Raw genomic sequence first — 25,185 nt, forward strand, 5'->3', positions numbered from 1 at the left:
TATTTATTAATGGAATAAAGTGCTGGCCTGATATAGTTTCTGTAACATAAATTTTTCTCTATGCTTTTAGGTACAAATGGATGATGACACATGGTCAGTGTTTTGCCCTTGAGTTATGTGATTCATAATGCCTGTAACACAAATGTGGACTAAAACACCTCTGACTAATCACACACAAGGTTACCGCTGACCTACTTTTGGGACGTTCCAGTTTGACGTTCTTGGTTCCATTTGAGAAGTCCACATTCTCAAATCTCCTTTTATATGTTATTGTCAGTCATTTCTATTCTTAAAGGTTCTAAACAGAAAAAACACACAAACAATCAACTGATGACTGCTTAGAAGTGATTTTTCAAAAGGATTTACCAGAGCACTGTATTCAAACGATATTGAAGATGAATATTATTTGTTTTGGATGACCCTGATATCATTACTCTTTTGATTTATAGCACAGGTCAGCCGCATGCAGCGTCTGAGGACTATAGCCTGTCAGTGTTCCCGTAAATCAGCTCATTCAGCTCTTTGTGACTGTCTATAAAGGGCTCAGATCATGCGGTGACCCAGAGGCTTGCCAGCACCACTCAGTGACTACTGGACTGAACCCACTGACACCACCTATGTGTCATTCCACCACAGAAATGACCCCAACCTGCAACCATCAGGTGGACCTGCAGCTCTTCCATGATCATGCAAAACCTGGAAATACAAGGAAAGTTGCAAAGGTGATTTCTAGGTCTGGAAACGTCATAGAAATTACTGACAAGGTACTCTTAAACATAAAGTTCCCAAAAGTATATTTTTGGTACAAGAGCCTTCAAGTGAACATAACCTAAAGACCCATTTTCCACTATAAAGAACCTTTTTAATAGAATGGAAAGGTTCCATGGATACTGAAGGTTCTTCATTGATGCCAAAAAAGAACCTTCATTTTTCAGAGTGTGCCAGGCAGTCTAGCTTTGTAAATTATGCATGAAATGAATATGCATGACATTTTCCCCTCCAACATTTTCATGGAGGGAATTTGGCATGATGGCATGAAAGGTGTGAGAATGAGAAGTTCATTTAGGACAACATCATGCCCAAGACATGGTCCTGGTAAACATCTTGCTCATCTCTGTACACACACACACACACATAATTAAACTCCATCATGCATGAGGAGAGATTGGCTCGGGGCTCAGGAATGAAATCTCATTAGCACAAGCCTGCCACGATTGGCAATTACTCAATTCACTTGTCAGCTACGGCCCAGAAGTAATGCCTTGTCGTTCCTGTTCACAGATGGCCGATATCCAGCATCATCCTCTCTCCACTTTCTTCACTCCTTTCCCTCTTCTTCAGCTTAATGTGACATTTAGGAAAGAAGTGCTTTATCTCAGGCCTCATGAACCCATCAGAGTGACAAGACCATTATTATTATATGCAATATCGCCTTTGATGTCTTTCCATAACAGTTCTCTCTGGAAACCCCTCAACGCAAACAGTCCTGTCTATCACGCAACCAACAATACATGTGAAAGCATGTGGGATCTGCTGGGAAAAAGTGACCTTTGCAACGTGTGTGGCATTCGGAAGCTTTTCACCTCCTGAACTGAGCAGAGACACTTTCTGATTGTATCACTTTGATGGATTTTGACGACAAAATAGCTGATGTTTTTAAAGAAGAGAGTTTTGCGTTATAAAAGTTGAAAAGGACCAATAAAGAAAAGCAAAATCTAGAATATTGGCAACTTTTAAATGTATTCAATGCACGTGGAAGCATGATTTTGGGTATCAATGCGTGTTGGAGCAAACATATTTCACATGTGGTTTATTGGACTCTTTAGTGGCCCCTTGAATGCTTAAAATGAATTATAACACCTCAGTGTCTCTTGTGGTCCTTTTGTTTGTGACCACTGAGTCGCAGGCCAGTAATGCTCATTTGGCTTTCTCCCACATGCCATAAAAAGTCCACACAGGGCAGTGATTGTTTCCTTTCGGCCCGAATGCCACAGTGATGCAAACAGTTTCCTTTGTCCAAATGAAAACTCTGCAAATTTCATTCTTTTTTTATTTTTTCTGCTAAAAAGTCCATGTTAGTATGTGTTTTGATACGCTGACACAAAGCTCCTTGAGAAGCTCACAGAGACGCACATACTCTATGGGAAAGGAAAGAGGAAATGGAAAATGATTCAAAACGAAAAACGAATCAACAAAATGACTTGCTGTTTTTGCAAATGTAAAAGAAAACAGAGCTGATAAGTCACAACTCACTTTACATATGAGTACTAAAGAACAGAGATGGTTGAAAAAGGATGTTTTCTCTATTTTATAGAGAGAATGAGGGAGGGAAACAATGCTGAGATTGTTCATATATACAAACCCAGTTAAGCATTATTATGCCAGTGGATGATGATGCACATTTAACCCTCCTCCACTCTCAGGATCTGTTACAAATATCGGTCTAACTAACTGAGACTAGTGTAGAAGATTGGGTTTTCCAATTTTAAACTATACATTTACATTCCCCCTATAAATGACCCATTTTCACTTTAAAAAATTAAGACTTAAGGACCATTCACAGGTTGATAACTTGGCCTATAAAGTTTTAATAATCGTTCTCATTCCATGCGAATAGTGAAGTCCACATCACAGCGACAATGATAACAGCTCCGAGGAATGATATCATTGGAATCACTTTCAGGACGAACAATAATTCGAGGAACAATAAAAACATTGACAACCAATTAGAAACCATCCTGCATTAAAGCGCCCCAATCATTTAAAGTGACAGACAAAACTTGTGTACTTATAATAAACAGAATGTTATTGTGTGTTTGTGTGGATGCTAATATGCTTATCATTATAGTTAGCATTCTTCATTATTCTTAGTTCTATCGTTCTAATTGGGCCTTAAGACTCAGAGAATTGAAATTAGTTTCACTTTATTTGCACCTGTTTTGCTAATAATATATTTTCTTTAAAATTCATTTAAAAATAAAGCAAAAAATAATCATTTCCACAAGTGATCTCAGACTTGTGGTACTACTCTATATATTTGTAATTCTATATGCAAATAGCAATTATGAAATAACAGCCCATTAATCCTTATAAATATTAATAGGACTTTAATTAAAGCATTTGTTACCAGGGTACATTACTTTGCAAAGTTGAGATAAAAAGAGTTTAATAATTAATGAGACACTCATTCTTATGTAATGAGCAAAGGTCACTTCCCATCCGTTGCCATGTGGTGCACAATTTCACCATCCCACTGGTTTGGGGACCCATTTTTGTCTTGGATAATCATCCAATTTTGAGCAGGGAATAAAATATAAAAATCTGTTAGATATGCTCATTTTAATTTGCCCATTCTCAAAAATCATATTATTTGATATTAAAGGAATAGTTCACTCCAAAATGAAAATTACCCCATGATTTACTCAGCCTCAAGCCAACCTAGGTGTTTATGACTTTCTTCTTTCAGAAGAATACAGTCAGAGTTGTATTAAAAATGCCTTGGCTGGGGCCTTGGGGGTCGAGATATTGAAGCCCAAAAAACGGCATCTATCCATTATAAAAAGTGCTCCTCACAGCTCCAGGGGGTTTATAAAGGCCTTCTGAAGCAAATTGATGTGTCTGTGTAAGAAAAATGTCCATATTTAAAACTTTTAATGTCTAGCTTGTGCTGTCGTATGTGCGTTCATCAGAGTGGCGTTCCAGCGGATAATGTAGGATGTAGGCGTAGCATAAGCTCCGGTGAGAAGCGACAAATGTGGAAGTGCAAAGGAGACAGCAAAACAAAACACCGGTCACGAATTAGAAGTATAAAATGAGGATTTGTAAAGAAAAATGTCAGAGGATTTCGATATAAGCCAAGAAGAGATTGGTTTTCCTTTGCTGTAAACAAAAAGTTGGTTCTTGTGAGACTAGCATGTTCTCACCGGAGCTTACGCATACGTCCTACATCATCCGCTGGAATGCCACTCTCCTGTGAACATGTGTACGACAGTTAGCGGAAACTAGAGATTACGGTTTATAAATTTTAGGTGAAGTATCCCTTTAAAAGGCTGGGTCTATTAATATAATGGCTACAAGAGTTTTCAAGTTGGCACAAATTATTGAGATTTCCCTTAGGATGAAATCAAAGGTTGAGGATAATGCTGATGACGGGGCAACAGGAGGGGACGTGGGCTGTTCTGTTGTGTGAACATCAGAACAGCTCAATTAGGCTTTTCAAAAGCAACCTTTAAACAAACTCAAAGGTTTTTCACATTCTCCTTCAACAAAGAGTACTTTGGCAGTGCCAACAATCCCATAATTCCCCTTCATAGGGCAGCTGAGGAGGGGCACTGCAAATAGTACATACAGTGTATGTGTGACAAAGACGAGAGCCGCTCACACACAGGGAAGACCTCAACTGGGAACTCATTAATGCATTCAAGCATCCATCACAGGCGGTGACCTAGAAATGAGGGACAATTCCACAAAAGGAATAACAAGACAATAAAGCCCTTCTTTTCCATGGATGGCATCCTCTCAATCAGATAGATCCAATTAGAAGAGACGCTAAATAGCAGACAGCCATTATAAGTATGGGTACCATCCTGGCCCAAACACCTAAAACTGTTCCCATCAGTGTAAATATTGTCTGGGAAGATATTGTGCATAACTTGAAAACAATAAAGAAATGCCATAGTAAATCTGGCATAAGAAATTAATAAATTGCCCTAATAAAATGTAATAGGAGTTAGAAAAAAAAAAAAATTAGAAAAACAATGAATTTAGTCCTTTCATATGAAGTATGCATTGTAGTGGCACGAAGTGCTCATCATTCATGAAATATTAATATGACACATGCCGTTCAAAAGAATGACTGTTTGTTGGTGCCTATGAATCATTTATTAGGTGTGGGTTTTGAATGATGCAATCTATTTAAATATGCATGAGAATGTCATCAACGAACACTCAGAGTGCCTTAAAATAAAATACAAGCTAATCATGATAGGAACTTATTTTGAAAGTCATGCTAGAAAAAAGTTGACTATACCAAAAAAACCCAAACAATGCTGTCAATTTTGATTGTCACTTTTGCATTGCTCCAAATTTGTATGATTCTCTTCCATGCAACACCAAAGACGATGTTTTGAAAAATGTCAAATGTTTTTTTGTCCATACAGTTGAAGTCAATGGGGTCCAAATCACTGGACATTTTTCAGAATAACTTTTGTGTTCCACAGAAGAAAGTTTCTCCAGTCTTCAGAGTCACATATTCACCAGAAAGCATTCTTCCCAAAATCAGTCACTTGAGATTTCTATTTCTGTTATGATGCTGCCTTGGAAGAAAGCTGTCTGTGTAGGAAACAGACAGCAAGGTGACTCAATAGGTTTTACAACTGAGCTTAAATGTATAGTAGAAGAGATTATATTGTTCCTCAAGCAGCGCAAAAGTACAACTTTCCTTTGACACTAAACGGCCAATAAGCAACCAGACCACAGTAACGGATCTCCAGCTGTCCTGTTAAGCCAAACAGGCTTCTTACATCTTTCCCCACACTCCCAATCCAGTCCTCACTTCTGTCCATGAGGTCATGGAATCTGCTGCAGTATGAATGCCTAATGTTGAACTGGCCACAGCATTAAACAATAGCCTCTGTGTGCTAGGAAAGTACTGTAATGACCCAAAGGCCTGTGAACTTGCCACTGGAGAAAAACTGATTTGTTAGGATCTCCAGGTCTTCAGTTTACCATAAACACTATCTCTAGTTTCACTTCGTAAAAGTTCTATCATGAAAACTCAATTAAGATTTTGTATGTATTTGGTCTTGGCAGAATAGATGTGCTACACTGCTTGGTTATTGTTGTACATTATTGCTGCTGCTGCAAAGCAATACAGGAACTTGCTACTGCCAATTCATACGCCAACATGGTGCTGTGAGTATTTAAGACATACTGCTGCTGCGCAAATAGCATATATAATAACCCATAGTAGATCTATAATGGTGCAGCTGGGGAGGTGAAGAGTTTCAGAGGAACTTGGCATTTGTATCTCAAACATTTGTAAGAAAATCCTAAAATCTTGTAATTTGTTGTTTTTTATTAAAGTGACATGTCTTGACTAAACAACTCCTTCAGCGCTTTCCAGTGGCTGAAGAGCATCACAACTTCTTCTGCTAACAAATACAGAGTGAATTTAATACTTACATAGGAAGGGAGCTAGGCTTAACATTAAATAGATTCACAAGATTCGCCAGTTTTCACAAAACCAAAACATACTATGAACAGCCATAAAAAAAAAAACACAAAAACACCAACTACAAACTTCCAAAAATTAAAACACAAATACACCAAATAAAAATGGGAAAGAAAAAAAATACAGGGGTAAGAAAACTGTGCAAATATAACAAATGCCTGTGAGTTAATTCATTATGCTTCTAGGCTTTCTACAAACTTCCAAGAAACTACACAAGGTACTCATGTCTTCTTTTATAAACATCAATAGGCAGTTGCATCTCTAAGACCATGTGGCCTGGGATAAACATATCTTGTTGTCCCTATTTTCACAAAGTAAAATATTCAGTTTATGGGCATCTCTCCCAAAACAAAGTTTTTGTACAGAAACTGTACAAAATTGCACAACCTGTGAAAATGACATCTCTCAACTGGTTTATTTTGTAAATTTAAGCCCTTGGTGTTGTTTAGCCCTTAGGTAAGGTCCAACCTTAGCAGTGCGTTCCCGCTATTGGGAAGGTAGATGGATCCCTGCGGACTACAGTGCTGTAGGGTGAAAGCTCCAGCTCGGTGGTGCCGCCCTGATCGTTGTCATCACTGTTGGGCTCGGAGGACTTTGGTGGGCCGCACTCCTCAAAACAGCAGCAGCAGCAGTCCAAGAAGGCTTTGCTGAAGGGCCGACAGAGTGCCAGAAGCAGGATTGGAGTAACCGCGGACTTGCAGAACAGCATCATCTGACTCACAAGATGCAGGATATCCAGTGTACGACGTGGCACGCCTGAAGCCATGTACACTGATACGATGTTGCTGATGTTCTCCGGAATGACGCAAAAGCCGTACAGGATAGCCAAAGCAACCACGATGCAGTTCATTTGGCTTTCAAGTTGGATCTGCTTGCGGTTGCTTCGGACGCTGGTGCGCTCGGCTTTGCGGATTTTGTGTGCGGTCACCACCGAGCTGATGATGGTGAAGAGGGTGGGCAGGCAGAAGTAGCAGCCGAAGTACCACCACAGGCGAGCGCTGTTGTAGGTGAGTCCGAGCACGTAAAGTGTGTCTGGGAGAGCCGTGGAGATTCGGACTACACAATGTTCGCAAGGTATCACCTCCGGAGGCTCACGCTCCTCTTTCACCAGCTGCCGGATGAGGAGCTCGGGCAGGGCGAGGAGCAGAGCACCCAGCCAGATCACGGTCAGCTTGGCTGTAGTGGAGGTGCAGTTCTCGATCATCTCGTAGTACATCTGGACGTTGCTTGCGGCACGGAAACGGTCAATGCACAAAGCACAAAGAGTGAAGGTAGTTACTCCTAAAGATGCCACCTGCAAGGTAAAAGGGATGTATGGTCATTATAAATTAACTTTTAGAAAATCCTTCCACTGAAAAACCTAGACAAAAAGTAGATCAAGGAACATTCCAGGTTCTATTAACATTCATTCCAGGTTCTATTTGACAGTTCATAAAAAAAATGAAAGTTCTGTCATCATTCTCTCACCCTCAAGTTGTTCTAAACCTGTATGAGTTTCTTTCTTCTGTTGAGCACAAAAGAATGTTTTGAAGAATGTTGGTAACCAAACAATTGACGATAAACATTGACTTCCATTAAAAAAAGGCCTACTATGGAAATCAATGGCTACCAATTGGTTACCAACATTCTTACTCATACAGGTTTGGACCAACCTGAGCTATGTCAAAATTTTCTATTTTTGAGTGAACTACCCTATCCCTTTTAATTTGATTGACAACACTTGTGGCATAAAAAGCAAAAATCTGGGTTAAGCCAAAAGTATACTTTGTGTATGTATACGCTAGCATATGCATAGATCAGAATGCCCAGCCTTTCAAAGGTGTGTGCGAACACAGGTGGTCGACACATGCACTAAAGAGAGCTTCATCTTTGTCTAGCGTCTGCTCTATTTTCTCCAGAAGTTATGACCAATAAAAATGCCTTTTTACTCTTTTAAACCACAGTTGCTTCAATCTCATAACCCCCTTACACAAACGCTTGTCAATGCAGGTGTCTGTTGTAGTTGCAGTCTCTGCTATGTTGTTGTTATTTCATCTCTTTAGTTTCGTTTTCTATTGTGAAACAGCGGCCTGGGCCAGTGTTGCCACTTTTGGAACATCTGATTAGTGCAAAACCAATTCAATAAGCATGTGTGACCAATATCACTGTAATCGGTTTCAAAAATCGGACAGTGTGAGTACTACACTACGCAAGCTCAAATAATCCATGAAAGTTTTAAATAAAGGTTTTACCGGAAGAATTAATGTACAGTAAGTGCTTTTATAAAAATATTAACATCTCTGCATTTGAATCCTCTAAAAACATTCAAGAATGAGGAACATGTCCGAATTAATTAGTAATCAACAATAAGCAACATTAAACCAACATTAAGCCAAGGGCTGTCGATTGTGTATAACTTGTATTTAACTTCTAAGCCTGTGGAACGACAAAGAAATTTAATCCCACTATATCGTGCATAAAAACCACAGCCTTTCCATTTAAGGCCATCGACTTCATTGTTAGGTTGAAACATAGTGATCAAAGAGGGTTGTTCTGAATCTAGGGTGTAGGCACTGGCGCTCTGTACCATGTCAGGAGATTAAAGCCACAACTATGGCACCAATCAGGTCAATTCCTCAGAAACACATGATACAATCTGAAAGCTGCCCCAAGGCAATACCACTATCTCTTTGTGTCTGCAGAGAAGACACTCCCCCTTACTGAGGAAGACGAAACACAGCCAAGATGTCTGTCCTGACCTACACATATACATTTGCACTGAATTCCTGTTGTCCACACACATTTTCACATATGCAACCTTTTTGTTAATTTAACAGCATTTTTCATTTTAAAATGTGTGAACAGCACTCATTGTTAAAATGCCGTCAAATCAGCTCCGGAAATTTGCTGGCTTATAAGTGTTGCAAAAAAAACTTCAAGCTATATGTTTAATTAGTGGTTTAAACTTGTACAATACATAGGGTGCTTTGACATAAATTTGTGAAAATCCAGAAATTGCAAGTAAAAAATCTTACATTGTGTGAAACTGGACAGACACTGAATGGTGTAGCTTTTTACGCCAGTACGTGAACCCAGAAGGCTGACTGAAATAATGCAATGCAGAAATATTCTGCAATCTCAATGTTTCCACAAAAGGTGCTATAGGTGTATTGGTGTAAATATCGTCTTTTACAGTCAGTTTTGGGTCAGTTTTGCTAAGCAAGTTTGTTTAAGTCAGTATGTATATAGCAGTTTACTTGACTAATAACACGTACAGCTTTCTTACCAACAGACAAATACTAAGTGTTTCTGGCATAAAGAAACACTTTTATTGGCATTTCAGATTCAAATGACATCAAGATATGCACACATAAAATGACATGTGAATATCAGATGTGCTGCATTCACCTGAAATGGGAAACCAGCAACTTTACTACAGTGAAAGTGTGATTATCTTCAAAAACCTGCTAGAATAAGGTCAAGCTCAATCCTGAAACCAGGCCCGGCCCACTCAATCATTAGTCTGACCCAACTGTCACCTTACACCATACAGCTGGAGCTACTGTAGGCTGCATTAAACCATAAGAGATGGAATGGCATGACAGCATTCTAGTATGTGATGTACAGCATGTGATCAAGCATGGTCCCATATTAACTTTTTTCTATCCAAACTGATTTCCTATATTACTAATACAGAATAAAGTTTTAGTATCAATGCATCTTACCATTAACATACTCATTTTGAAATACTATGCATAATACCAAGAATAGCACACATCAGAAACACAAACTGCATTTCAATCATCCATTAAAAGTGACCATTACCAACCACAGTTTACCTCAATGTATGGAATGATTTTACAGGAGAATTCCCCAAGGAGCCAATCCTTAGTGAGTTCATGGAATATAACAAGTGGCAAGCAGAAAAACAGGATGACAAAATCCCACAGGGCGAGGTTGGCCAGCAAGGAGTTTGAAATGCTTCTCATGTAGTAATTGTGGCACACTATGCACATGATTACCACATTCCCAACAATCCCCACAGTGAAAATGAGGATGGAGATGCACATGACAGCATATGCACCGTACGATTCACCTGTCACGGGGTAAAACGGGTTCTTCACCCATGGAGCTTTTGATCGTGTATTAAAGGGAATGAACGGGGTGAAGACTTCCTCAAAGTCCTCCACAGGTGAGGTGCCCCATTCAGGGATAGGCGTGAAGTCAGTAGGCTGGATCTGCGCAAAAGGTTTAGGCAGTGACTCCACGCGTTCAAGTTCATTATCTGGCGATTTGATGGTTTGATTTCTGTCAGGCTCATTTCGAGTCGTCGTCTCGCGTCTTTCTTGTCGACGAGCACGCCTTTTAACGCGAAGTTCGCCGCGTGTTTCCTTCAGAAATGATTTTTTGTTTTTATATTTGTCCATTTGATATTTTTTGTCGTACTTTTTCCTGGAAGATACACTCAGAGTTGTGTTATCGTTCCCATTCACCGGCATTAAGTTTATAATAGTCCTGCTCGATGAAAGCACATCTTTAGGCTCCTTACCCGTCTCATAACTGATCTTTTTTAAAGTTACACGTCGTCCACGGCTGTCTGTATTGATTTCACGCACTTTATAGGATGAAACGATTTCGAGAACTACTGCGAGTTCACAACAAATGAGCAAACAAAACACAGTTAAAAATTGCATTTCCATTGCGCAGCCTATATCCCTCAAAAATACCCAAATCTGATAATTCCAGTAATGTTAAGGCAAAGTTGTAAAGCAAACATCAAGCTTCGTTCCGTTCGCTGGTGTCTCGTTTAGATGAGCATCTCCAGTTTCCATTTTTAAATCCCAGGAGTAATATTATAACAGCAGAACTGTGAGGGAAAAACTTGGTCAAACAGGTGATATCCAAACAATTAAAAACTAATTGAAGCCCTGGCACCTCTGAAATATTTCCTAGCGTTTCGTATGAGGAAAAATATACAAGCCACGGCCAAAAGCATCCAGCATCTCGATAAAGTGAAAGTCCTTGAGTGGCGTTCATGGGCTCCTGATGCAGCTCTGAGAGATGAAGCTCTGTCAGGGAGCTTGCAACAGTGACCTAGAGGACTGAAACAGAACTGCAATGTGTTTCCAGCACAACCTCCCTGCTGTCGAGGCTCAGTTATCTTCACTTGGCTTGTTAAATAATGACATACATTTTTCTGTATACTCTATACAGAACTAGCCCATTACTTTTCAAGTTTCTAACTGGGAATCCACGTGAATCAAAGAATGAACAGATGTATTATAAAGATGTTTTATTGTTTTATTTTACAATATGAATTTATGGATTGTGTTTGATCATAATATATTTACATTTCTTAACACAAAATATTCCTGGCAACCCCGCTTTTCTTGTTCATCACAGGTTGTCATCTATGATTTCTTTACTTTTAATAAAAACTTCTCTATTCTTCTTTAATTTCTGTGTTAGTGATCTGATAGCAAACTTTATTTCTGTCGTCGTCCTTTACAGAGTAGACTGAGAGACAAAGATCCAGCCATGGACGCTCCTCTACAAAGACATTACAGAGAGAAAAAAAACATTATCGTATGCTAAATAATTTAGGAATTTAGAGAAAATGTTCATAGGAAATGAAAGCTTTACCCAAACTGCTGTCTGGTGGTTGAATTGTGTCCATGATGGTCTGAATCTTGTCCTGCAAATCCTGGCTGCCTGAAGCATCTACAGCAGAAACATGGAAGAACCTCTCCTGTAAAGAAGGAGACAATCACTCAAACCTATTTCTGAATAAAAAACAGCTCCCTCTGCTGATGAACGCATGCAGCATTTCTACTCTTTTGAGAGGCTACTTTGCAAATTTTTTTTTTTACTTGAAATGTTTTTGCTTTTAGAAATATTAATAATTGCAGTTCTTTAATCAAATGCTGAAAACGCATCATGTTTTGCACTACAACAAAAAAACTATATAGCTACACAATGCTTATATGCAACATAAATATCTGTAATTAACTTAGATATTTAATCAAACGGCATAGCTACATGTACACTCACAGTGTTTTCCCACAGCAGAGCCTCTAATGTGTCAGTCTGGTCCTCCAGTTCAAACTGGATTAACAATCTGTACTGCATCAGCTGAACTCCCAGAGCTGTGTGACAGAGACACAGATGAACTGTCTAAATATACAGTCAGACATTTTTAAGAGTGGCTGAAGTGTCCAGTTTTTTAGGCCAATTAGGACCATCTCATGAGATAAAAAAAAAAAAAAAAAAAAAAAAAAACACGTTTCAGTGATGCCTGGGTCAGCTTTTTAGAAAATACACCTGCAAAAAATAAGTCTGACCAGAACTAGGCTCACTAAAATGAATAAAATAAACAAATAATAACATAAAACAATAACAAAATACCTCAAATTAATTACTGATCATTTTAAAACTGACATGACATGTTTTGTTCTAAAACTTCAATTGAGGTAGCAAACATGATGCAAAAATATAATTTTAACATAGAAGTAGAATGACAAGGGAAAATATTTAAATAAATTGAAATGAAAGTGTATTTTAAATATGTAATAATATTTAGTAATAATAAAAACATTTCTATATCATTGTGAATGATACATTGTGAATCAGTGATTGAAAAAAAAAAGATATTAATATCTGAAGTTGCACCCAAAATTCTTCTTAGTCTATATGCATTTCATTGCAATAAAATATATATAACTAAAGCTAAAATTAAAACCATTAAAAAAACATTTCTTTAACTTAAAATAAATGTTAACTGAAATTAAAACATTTATTTCAGCAAGCTGCTAAAGCAACATTTTTCATTTTAGTTTAGTTTAACTTTATGTGCAAAAATAACTAAAACAAAAACTGAAGGAAAAAAAGCCTATATGGACTTATATTTTAATTGAAAACAGAATGAAAATAGAAGATCTAAAAATAAAAACCTCATTCAAAATATAAAAACTATAACAGTATATTAATAATACTGTTATAGCTAACACTTTGTGGTGCTGTATGCCAAAATAAAATAATTTTGATTACTGTTTTATTTGCTTTATCATAAAAACAAAATAGTAAAAATGAATGATGCAACTGTTTATTTATTTATTTTTTTAAAGTACCTTGAGCGACTGCCTGTTCATCCCATGTCTCCACTCCAGTAAACACAGGGTTTTGAAATGTGTTCAGAGAGCACTGCTTACACCTGAGACACACAAATATCCGTTTAACTGCATATAGATGTGATCGTATCCTTCCCTGGGGTTTGTCACAAACAGTTTTCATGATAATAAACGTACACGTTGAACACCAGGGGAGTTTACAATGAAGCAGGTAGGCTTGTCGTCTTACCCGTAATATCTTTTGTCTCCAGAGAACAGGAATGGAGCTGTGAGATCCATCAGAGTCATCCTGCTGTTCACTGATCTCACCGGAACCAGGTTTTTGTAATCCCGTGATAACACACAAATCTCATCCAGCGTCGTTCCTGTACATACAAAGCTTATTTGTAAAAGGATATTCAAATATACATATCAAAATACTTCTCTTCATAGTCAAGATACCTTCGATGAATATCAGCTGCATGTGAGTGCTTTCCCCCACCATGTCTCTGGATATGTGCATTGAGATGGTTCTGCCAGGCTCTCTAGAACTTGCTGATGAAGTGGCGGCCCACTGCTCATCGCAAGGTTGGCTGTCTTTCGCAGACTCCCGAAAGACTTTAGCAACAGCGCTGTCATCGGGAACATCTTCCCTGTCACATACAAAATAAAAAGAAGCAGACTACTGTTCAAAGGTTTGGGGTTGGTAAGATTTTTAATGTTTTCGAAAAAATGGTTTTTACTGTAATTACTCAAACTGCCAGCTAAAAGATTGGAATAATAAAGATTTTTTTGTTTACCGTCTCTTATACTCACAAAGACGGCATTTATTTATTCAAAAACATCTAAGGACTATAATGTCAAATAATATGCCAAATGCATAATTGTACATTAAAATCAAACTTAAACACAATAAGTTGTCAAAGCAAAATAAAATATAAGGAAAAAAAAGAGCAAGAGAGAGGAAGAGACAGGAGAAAGCTAATAACCAAGATCAATTAGTACAGAGAAGTCTAAAATTAAGAATACAGTAGTAATGTTGACAGTCCTGAGTTGTCAGCAACCGTTTTTAAAGATGAAACCTAAAAGAACCATTCATATCCAGTCTTCTAATTATTGATGGGATGGAGTTCCAGTCCCTTGCAGCTTTGACTGAGAATACAGACTTGACTAAATTTACATTTTCTGAGTGGAATAATACAGTCCCCTCTTTCCAAACCCCTTGTGGACTGACGAGCAATTCTAATATTCACAAACTGTTTTAACGGTGAAGTCCGGCCATATATAGTCTTAAACATTAGACAGATATCTACATATTTGATCAGGTTATCCCAGCTTAGCAAATACATTTTTTTTTAGTATTAAGCAATGATGAAATAAAGAGTTTTTAGTGACTGTTTACACAAAGACTCCAGTGGTTTCAGAGTAGTTATATAAATAGTATATATATATATAGTATATAAATAACTGTGTCGTCCGCATACATTTGGATGATAGTGTTGGGAGAGACGGATGGAAGATCATTGATATACAACGTGAATAGCAATAGACCCAAAATAGATCCTTGGGGAACACCTGTGGTAATACTCAGGGGAGCTGACTTAAAATTCTGTATTCTGACATACTGTGTGTGACCTGACAAATATGATTCAATCCATTTTAAAGTCTCTTGAGAAACATTAAAAATTAAAAAAAATTTAGACATAAGAATTCTGTGGTTTACAGTGTCAAAAGCCTTCCTGAAGTCAAGAAACACCGCTCCCAGCAACCACTCCTATGTCTAATAGAGACTTAACTTTTTCAGTTTGACATCTCATTTGAATAGTTTGCTCTGCAGCCATCAATTTCTCTGCAACCTTTGAGACAATAAGTAAAATACTAATAGGTCTGTAATTACTAGCAGAATGAACATCTCCGTTATAGGCAGAATAACAGATGACTTCCAAGCCCATGGGAACATCCCCTGAGAAACTGACAATAAATAATAAAACCTTACTGATAACAAATTTTTGAATGCTAGTGTAAATGTAAAAAGGAAAAACCTTATTTATTAGGATTGTTGTATACAAAGTTAAAGAATGTCTTTTTTTTGTGGTTTTATTGCACTAAACAACCACCAGGTGGCAAACAGAACATACAGCAAATCTAAAACAATAAATCTGAAGCTCAAGTCTGCTCCTCAAGAGTGAAATACCAAATATAATGCTATTTCAGCAACTTCTTTTCCAAGTTCAAAATGCCCATGAACCAGAACAGATCACAAAAAATAAAAAATATATATTTTCTGATTTTTTTTTACTTTATTAGTGTAGGACAGTGTAGAAATGGCAGGAAGTAAAGTACAATGTTACAATAAAGAACTAAAAAAAAATACACTAACAAAAATCGACAGTGATTTATATCTTAAAATAATATATGCAATGAGTATTAAATTACAATGTTACAATTATGTATTAAACAAGTATACAGTAACCAATATTACAAAACTTCAAAATAAGACAAAATGAGAGCCACGAGTGGGTTGTGTAAAGTGTCAGACTCACATTGTTTTACAGTTGGAGCAGAAGAGTTTCAGGCACTGGTATAACTGCTGAGGCTTGTATTTCTTCACCCTGGCTCGGACGTGACACGACAGCGGTGGTGTGGAGCGCTTCACCCGAGCGAGTGTGAGCCGTCGCGTGTTGTGCTCACACGTCCGCACTGAACAATCATTATAGACATATCAGCATTTACATTAGTTTGTCAGAGCTGTAACTTAGTGGTTTGCATGTGCACATTTCCAATGCCGTTTCTCCAAATATGAATCCAATATTGTGGATTTACTTTTCACATTTACTGTAGAGTAAGACGTGACTGTTTTTTACCTGTATAAGAAGGTCCTGTATCTGCTTCTGCATCTGAAATGATAACAATAACATTATTTAATCATTCAAGCTTATTTACCTTTTTGTTCCTCTGTTGCAGAAAAAGCATTGAGGAGATCTTAAACTTAATAACGTATATATCTATACCTGTTTCTTCATCATTTGGCAAGACTACAAGGAAACATAAGCATATACAGATGAGGGCGAGCTGAGCTTGACAAAAAAAATTGGACAGAAATTGGAAACCAAAAGAGGCGCCACCAACCTACAGCCTCTGGCGGCGTGTACCAAATCTCCAGTAACGTGCCATCGTTCACTTCATCATATTCATCCAGGTCCACATGTTTCTCTAGCACACTGAATAATAGAGAGAGAGAATGAGAGCAAGCGAGAAACAAGAGGAGAGACACACGATCACATGAATGTAAGGTAGACAGCTAAGGGGCCTTATATGCCGACTCAATATAATATACAACATAATACTAATATATATTATATTATATTTGTATTGCCATCATAATGCTCATGACTTCAGCAAATTCCTATATGTGCCGACTGTATATATTATATTACACACACACACACACACACACACACACTACTGTTCAAAAGTTTATCAGTAGGAAAATAAATTAATACCTTTATTCAGCAACGATGCATTCGATTAGTCAAAAGTGAAAGTAAATACATTCATAATGTTAAAAAAGATTTATATTTCCAATAAATGCTGTTCTTTTGAACTTTCATCAAAGAACCCTGAAAAAAAAAAAAAAAAAAAAAAAAAAAAAACCATCAAGGTTTCTACAAAAATACTAAGCAGCTCAACTGTTTTCAACACAGATAATGATAAATGTTTTTGAGCAGCATATCAGCATATTAGATTGATTTCTGAAGGGTCATGTGACACTGAAGACTGGAATCATGATGCTGAAAATTCAGCTTTGATCACAGGAATAAATTTCAGTTATTTAATAATATTTCATAGTATTACTGTATTTATTAAATAAATGCCATCTTGGTGAGCATAAGTGGGTTATTTTAAAAACAGAGAAAAAAAAAAACTTACCAAACCCAAACTTTTGATTGGTAGTGTTTGTGTGTGTTCTACTATTCAAAATGTCAGTGATATTTATACAGAGATATATACATGTCCAAACATCCGAATTCACATTGAGGATTTAAAATCTAATTTAAATAAATAAATAAAGTAACATTAAGGACATAACATTTCAGGATTCCAACAATATATTTGGCAACTGAAAGAAAATGCAAAATAGAGACATTGTGGTCTCTAGTCTCACCTCTTGAGGGACTGTAGAGCAGGGCTCTCCGCAGGAAGGCTGCGTAAACCTCGTCCATATGACGTCCCCCCATGAAGGTGGAAACTGAGGTGTTCAGACTGATCTGGCTGCTGGTCCGGGGCTCTCTGAAGGAGCGCGTGGAGATTGTAGAACTGCAGGAACGTGCCTGGCTGAACGCAAACACAAACAGAAGGAGGTTTTCATTACAACATTAGCTTTTTCAATTCTAAAAACCAATGAACCTAGAAATTGCAGTTCAAGTTGCCTTGCTGAACTGTTTTTGGTAGGTCCAAACTGCTCTTTTCAGGTCCCACCACAACAGGATTTGAGGCAGGACTTTAACAATATAACTCCAAAACATTTCCCAAAAATGGTTTCTTCTTAGCCATTCACACACAGTAATATTTCCATGTTTTGGATTATTGTCTAGCATCAACCAATTACACTTAATCTCGGGGACAGATATTCAGACATTCTCCTTCAGCATATTCTATAGTATATAGCAGAACTCACTCCTCCTTCAAAATTCCTCCTTCAATAATAGCAAGTCATTCATGTCCCAAAACAGCACCAATATGTTTCACTACACATCACATTGTTACAGATCTCCAGAATCCAGATATAAGACAATTTCGTCTCTGAATTTTATTTAACTCATCTGTCCAAGGAACACGATCCCAGAGTTCATGGAGATCATCCAGTACCGATGTGGTTTCTGGCTTGCTACTCTTCCATTAAATCCATTTTTGCAATCTCCTCCTTGTTGAGTTATTGAACACTGGAGAAAATTACTTCAAGTTTTCTCCATTCTGTGTTAACAACTCACACTGTGGTTCAACAAAGTTCAAGAAGCTCAGAAATGGCTTTGCAACCCTCTCCAAACTGATGTATCTCAACTTTCCCCTCAGCCTTTTCCTTTAATTCCTTTAATACAGCATTATGTACCTGTAGATGTTTTAAAATGACCACTTAACACAAAATATAAGGCGTGTCTGTGCTCAGTCTCCTAAAACTAATTACCAACTAAATGTAACCATTTTCTTTGTTTCAAGCCTAAGGGGGGCAATTACTTTCACATGGGTTTTTTCCAATTAAATAAATGAAATAATGTTTAACTATCAAACCTACACTTTATGCTTTTTTAGGTTGAAATTTAAGTTGAAACCACTCAAACAGAAATATGCAATTAAAGAGGGAATCAGGGCAGAGCAAATATATATTTTACAGTAATATATGAAATAATATAAAAATAAATGTAATTAATTACAAAAAAATAAAACAAGCTTTTTTTTTAAAATCACTACTATAGTTATTTTATTTCCTGTTACATTAATAAATATACACAAGCGTTCATTTATCAGTACAGTAGGGGGAGCTATGGCATCAGAGTTAAGCAACATTACAGTAAGATGGTAAGAAAATAGGAAAATAAATGCTGGTCCCTCGAGATCACTAGAAGGAATATGAAGACAGCGAGAGCTGGAATCACTTAATGAACTCTTGTGCAACAATAGATGCATGACTGTTTTCATATTATGGTCTTTAACGAGTTTAGATGATGATATGATATCAAAACACCTCTAAACAGATTGGGTCAGATTTCTGTTTTGCATTTACAATGAGGTTCTGGGAGTCCTTCTATAGCTCTACGCTTCTGACGTCATCTTTGAGGTTTCGGGCAAAAGCCATGTCTTTGTTTACCTGAATTTATCACCCAGGCTCTGTTTGTTCAGAGATCTGAAGTAAGCCTAAGTGCTGGCATTCACAAGAACTGGTTGGATGCAACACAGCCTCTAGACTTCTATATATAGCCTAAAAAGGCATTATGAAGGTGCAAACCAAATAATTTGAACAAACTGAATGATGGCGTCAATTATTCAGCATCAACATTTGATTGAAAAAGACTTATTTCATAAACAGAACAAGATGGGTGACCACATTTCAAGAAAACAGGATTGTTTTCCACGAGTGCAAATTTGATTCTGCTCATTACCATCTTGCTTGAGAATAGACAGACTGGGGTGTGAGATTGGAGCTAAAAAGAGAACTTGGAGTGATAAAAATGGCCTTGAAGAAACATGGCTGGATCCATTGAGAGAACCAAATGTTTTCCATCATATCCAGCAGCAACAACATGCACTAAACTCCCAGACCTGTGCTTTCTTTCTCTGGACAAACAATCGGACAAGAACTGAATATCACAAAGTTAATCTGTGCCACCATGAAACATCTACTTTAGTTTCAACACACAACCTTGAGATATGACTGACATAGAAGTCTGTTATCCGGTCAGGAATGGAAATAAATGGGAGTACAGACATCACACTAACACTATCGGAACTCAATATAAAGGAATAGTCCAAAAATGAAAATTCTTTATTCTTTATTCACTCAGCCTCATGTCGATTTGTTCCTCAGTATACATTTTCAACCAATTTTATTCTTACAAATTCAGATTCTTGAATTAATTTTGTATGCAACAATTACTATGTATTTTATTATTAGTTTATTTTTTATTACTATTTATTTTACTATTATTTATAGTATATTTTCTGTATTTTTATTGAATAATTACAAAACATTTTCATTATTAATAATTGTTAACTATTTTTTAGTAAAGTTCGGCACTATTTTACTTTAATATTATTAAAAACTTCAATTTGACGGATTTAAAACTGTTGAACATTTTCCCATCTCAGTTCCACCAAAATCCATTTGACCTCTTTACAAAAAAAGTGTTTAAAAATAAAAATGGCTACTTTTCTTAACATAATGAGAACCAAATTACAAATAAAGCCATTTAAAATATAACAAATGTGATTGATACAAATCATTCTCTATATTACTAGAACTTTGAAGTCACTGGACTACAAACAAACCAAATTTAAGTAGATACTTAATGAAAAAACAGTTTCATCACTGATGTCAAAGGTGACTGATCAGCACATACAATAAGAACCAAATGGCGCTGATGTGCCACTTTTACTCTATATGATTTGTGTAGTCCATTTCTCAGGTTGTTTCTCAAGCTGCATGTAGGGCAGCACAATTAATCGAACATGATTAATCGCGATTGTCATGCACAGTTTGCCAGTAAAGCCGGTTCTGTGATTAGTAGTAAATCTCCATCACCTGCTTTCAGGTGGAGCAGCATTTACTACACAGAGCCGTGGATCTCTGACAAGCTATGCAAAATCGCGTTCATAATCGCAGATGATATAATCGTAGGATTATGAAATCGACTAAATCGTTCGCGATAATGACAGCTGTTTGCGTATCTTCTCAGTGAACTATGGCTCTGTGTAGTACGTGAAAGCATGTGAAAATACCACATTTAATAACATGTTTTTACTCCAAACTCACTTCATAACGTCAGTCGAGTGTTTGAAATAAATCCTTCTGAGAGATGATGTGGCTTCTTAAACAGAATAATTAAGGCACACAATATTCCATTGTATTCTAAGCAGTGACAAAGGCTGTCGATTAGCATTTCATTATAGATATACTTTATTATGATGAAAATTATAATAATAAGAACTCAGATAAACCATATATTGCCGTAGTCTTGTGTTTATTAGTCATGTTGAATCAATGAAAGCAGTTAAATCATCTGTTTATTCAGCTGCTGCGATAGGCATTTCCTGGATTTCTTCTTCGTGGTGTATTTGGATTTTCAGCGCGAGAGCGCCCTCTGGCCTATGGATGGAGATTTACTACTGATCACAGAACTGTGCTTCACTAAAAGAATAGCATGACAATCACAGCTTCTGCCTAATCATGATTTATCGCTTTTGAGATTTAATTTCCATTAATTGTGCAGCCCTAGTTGCATGAAGCACTTGTATGATACTTTTGTGGTATCATTTTGGTATTTGTAAGCCGCAGTCCCATTTCACATTCACTATATGCAAAATGAGCTTCTACACTCTTAAAAATAAAGGTTTTTTTTTTTTTTTTTTTTTTTTACAGAGAGATTCCACAGAAGAGCCACATTTGGTTCCTCGAAGAACCTTTCAGTGAAAAGTTCTTTAAAGAACTATTTTTCTTAGTGTGAAAAACATTTTAATAATCTAAAAAAAAACATTTTCCGCTATAAAGAACCTTTTGTGGAATGAGTGCTAAAGGTTCTTCATGGAACCACAGATAAAAAAACCTTTTTTCTAAGTGTAGGAGCATCAGCAGCTTCACAGAAAAAGTCATTCAGGTTTAGAATGATGGGACAATGAGTAAATGATGACAGAATTTTCCATTTTTTGATGAACTATTCCTACATCCCATCAGGCTTGCAACATTTTCCTTGAGAAACAGCTCAAACATAAAACTATCGGTGGAGACAAATCTACATATACTTGGTATTCTCCTACTCGCGCTCACTGCACGGTTGGTTACGCACAGCAGGGGAAGGATCCGGGCTGCTCGGCACAGGTGTGCTGTAGCTGGCGTGAAGCTCCTTTGATGGTGCTGGCGAGGGCAGCAGAAAAAATTCTAACATTCCGCAACTCTCTCATCCTACAGTACATGGAAAATTCCATTATACAACGCTTTGTTGATGTGTGTGGCTGGATAACACAAACCTTGTCCGGACCCTCATCTATATGAAAAAAAAAAAAAAAAACGAATGCACGCTTTGTAAACCGGAAAAGCTGCCTATCACTAAAACAAACCAATTCCTGTAAAACATGCTCTGCTGAACATGAACAAATACAGACAAAGAGTACATCTGAAAAATCGTTTTGCGAAGGCACTGAATAATAATTTACAACCCTTGAGGTACAACCTAAAGTTTATGTACTGTATAAATTTACTAGTTACTAAAGGCATCACACTGAAAAACATATGGCACTGACCAGATGAGTGAGAAAGCTTTGTTTTGCAACATAATGAAGTGTTACACGAGCAGATGAACATACACTTTTGGCCATCTATAATGGATACAATGTAACACACAATTAATTACAATTTAAATGTACAATGTTTTTTTTAAATTATCCATATTACTGTATGACATCAGCTAAAAAAGAAGGTTGGTTCAGTACAGATCAAGTTATTTTACAAAAATTTATTACAAAATAAACTTTTTACAATTCGTGTCCTACAAAGGTACATAGGGTAAAATTTAATGTGGATTTTGACCTGTAATTTTCCTTTAGAAGCATTACAATCTATTATTGTACTCAAAAGCATTGTGTTTTTTATTTCTCCAGCCCAGGAATATGGGCTCCCAAGCCTCTAAAATACAGACTAGCTGTGCAGATTTCTGAAAGCGTCTGTAACTCTGCAGCTATTCTCTCTGTGCTCACTTCTCTTTTCAAAGACACGCTGCGTTTTGTCAGCAAATACTGTGCTTAAGACAGACCCTCCATCGTCTGACAGCTTACAATTCCTGAAGTGCCCCACCACATGCTTGCACAAGTCATATTTAATAAGAGTGCTAAGAATATCAGTTTCTTTTCTCAGTTTTTTTTTTTTTAAGAGTGTGTGGAATAATTTTAGATTTGAGAATGTTTATTATTATTATTATTATTATTTCAGATCAGTATGAGAATGACTGATTTAATTCAAAATAGGGATGGGTCATTACAGTCAGATTAGATTTTTATTTATTTATTTATTTTTTACTAGCAGAATTCTAGGTAATACTAATAATTATTTGAATGTTTTGGCAAATAACCGATAAATGGTTGATGTAAAATTTTAAGATATTTCTATAAATGGTGAATATACATCACAACACTATAATATACAATATATAAAAAAGTGATATTAATTTTTAGATTTGCTAAAGATTAAAATTAAACAGTGTTATTAAATTACTAATGTTTTTAAAGATTAACTTTTAAATGACTGTTTGGTGACAGCACAGCTGATCTAAATATAAAAATATGATAAATGAGCATGCATACTCTTTATATATAAAAAAAAAAAAAAAAAAAAAAAAAAAATTGCGACAATGCCATATAAAAAACATTTTTGTGAACAGTTCTTAAAATACTTTTTTTTTCTATCCCTAAAGAACAGCTTAATAATCTAAAAGAACCTTTTTTTAACACTATAAAGAACTGTTTAATGGAAAGATTTCAAGAATGCCTAAAGAATATTCATGGCACCATCAATGCCAATTAAAACAAGACTATTTTTAAGAGCCCAGGCAACCCACCGATTCATTAAATTTGCATACTGTATACACTTAATCTCAGCCTATTGCAGAACAAATGTCCTATGAAGCCAACAAAACAAATAAAAAAGCCATGATATTTCATTCACATCCTCTTACAAACACACATACTCTCAGTGGATAAGTGTCATATGCTGGCTGTCTGAAGAGATTACAGACAGGGGCCGTCTGGGTGTTAAGTTAACCCAGGTGCTTGATTTCTCTCTCACTATGAATAATTGATAGTCACATGTGTATAGAGGCAGGATGTCACAGTACACTGCATCAGCTCTAGCCGTGCTGCAGGTGCTCAAGCATTTAGGATGTTTAAGTAGATCGGACACCCTTTGCTTGGAATCCAATGACAAGTGGTCTGAGAAGCCACATTTGAGATTCATATTACTACCAGGTATAAACAGCAACTTGTTACCGGATTAAACAAAACGCATCTTAACACTATAGACAGAGGTGGGCGATACACCAGTAGACACGATTAACTGGTAGAAATTTATCCACTGGTAGAGATTTTGGACTAAGGTCTCTATTATGGTTACATGCTCACATGACGTTGCTTTGCTACGTGGTCACAAAAACGTATAGTTTGTATGCGTTTTTAAGCAATGCGAATTAAAAACCATTTAAAGGCAATCAACAGTGAAAGAGAACTCATTTTGTACACAAAAATGATGCTCATAGAGCACTGGAGTTATTTTTTGCCACTTTATAGGTCTTGAACGGTTAAATATACACACTTGTCTGTCAAAATGCCCGTCTTTGCAAGTATCCTTGTAAACACAGTAATTTAAGTGTCTTTAAGTGAAAGCAAATGGCAAAGAAAGAAAACACATGTGTGACAGTATACTGGATCCTGGCAGCTCTTAAAGTGACAGCAGTCTAATATTCCTGCTACAAATAAATAATATAAAAAAAACAACAAAACACACGAAAAAACCAACTTCTCAACACTAAATCACAATAAAAACTTTAATAAAAATATATGTATCTACATTTCATTTACACAGTGAAGAATATGCAGTGTTTTTATACACTGATTATGTTATACAATGTATGTAGCATTTCTGATCTATTTGTTCTACTGTAGTTTTTTTTTTTTGTTGTCCTATTGCATGTAATTAGTTTTTGTATTCTTATTTAATCACTGACTTGTCCTCAGTGAGCTTGATTTTTTTTTTTAGGTTAGTATTAGTTTTTTGTGACTGACACTAGTGACAAGGATTATGAAATTTCTATGGTATCAAAAATTGATACCAGAAAGACCGTATTTAAAGCAAAAACAACTATATTGTGATATATATCGTTACCATGTAATAAAATGAATCGTATCATGATATAAGATTTTGATCATATTGCCCCCTATGTGAGTTTATTATATTCTGGTCCCGTGGCTCAGGTCCCACCTTCAGTTTTATTTATTCAACTGTTTTATCATTCTTAGAAATGTAATAGCTCACCTCTCCTCAACAAGCCACACGATTAGAGGTATTATACTTGCTGTAGCTCAAATGGTTTGAGACAAGTGATGCCCTGA

General features: G+C 36.5%; 2 protein-coding genes across 6 annotated transcripts in view; both read right to left on the bottom strand.

Moving 5' to 3' along the window:
- Positions 1–6,303: 6,303 nt before the first annotated feature.
- On the bottom strand, positions 6,304–11,334 carry gpr37a (G protein-coupled receptor 37a). Its single transcript, XM_042752943.1, has 2 exons — positions 10,051–11,334; positions 6,304–7,526 (listed from the first exon to the last, which is right to left on the bottom strand). The coding sequence occupies exons 1-2, from the start codon at positions 10,909–10,911 to the stop codon at positions 6,702–6,704; spliced, it is 1,686 nt and encodes a 561-aa protein (XP_042608877.1). The 5' UTR covers positions 10,912–11,334; the 3' UTR covers positions 6,304–6,701.
- A 155-nt stretch (positions 11,335–11,489) lies between these two features.
- The window catches only part of pot1 (protection of telomeres 1 homolog), a 31,534-nt gene continuing 17,838 nt past the window's right edge, over positions 11,490–25,185 (bottom strand). For 4 of the 5 annotated variants that reach the window (XM_042752939.1, XM_042752942.1, XM_042752938.1 and 1 more), the window contains 11 exons: positions 17,483–17,652; positions 16,447–16,538; positions 16,329–16,352; positions 16,182–16,214; positions 15,861–16,017; positions 13,780–13,970; positions 13,568–13,703; positions 13,339–13,421; positions 12,263–12,357; positions 11,855–11,960; positions 11,490–11,761 (listed from right to left, as the gene is read on the bottom strand). In XM_042752939.1, coding sequence (XP_042608873.1) covers positions 11,655–11,761; positions 11,855–11,960; positions 12,263–12,357; positions 13,339–13,421; positions 13,568–13,703; positions 13,780–13,970; positions 15,861–16,017; positions 16,182–16,214; positions 16,329–16,352; positions 16,447–16,538; positions 17,483–17,652 — 1,194 coding nt within the window. In that variant the 3' untranslated portion in view covers positions 11,490–11,654. The remainder of the gene's footprint in view (positions 11,762–11,854; positions 11,961–12,262; positions 12,358–13,338; positions 13,422–13,567; positions 13,704–13,779; positions 13,971–15,860; positions 16,018–16,181; positions 16,215–16,328; positions 16,353–16,446; positions 16,539–17,482; positions 17,653–25,185) is intronic. The other variant, XM_042752941.1, reaches the window with a different exon arrangement.

Source organism: Cyprinus carpio, chromosome B25 (assembly GCF_018340385.1).
Source record: "Cyprinus carpio isolate SPL01 chromosome B25, ASM1834038v1, whole genome shotgun sequence".
NCBI classification, from domain to species: Eukaryota; Metazoa; Chordata; class Actinopteri; order Cypriniformes; family Cyprinidae; genus Cyprinus; species Cyprinus carpio.

Bases quoted from the DNA above. Each gene is read 5' to 3' on its own strand.
- gpr37a (XM_042752943.1), bottom strand. From the start codon at position 10,911: ATGGAAATGCAATTTTTAACTGTGTTTTGTTTGCTCATTTGTTGTGAA. The intron at 7,527-10,050 runs GTAAACTGTGGT...TTTACCTTGCAG, and splicing joins AAATCATTCCATACATTGAG to GTGGCATCTTTAGGAGTAAC.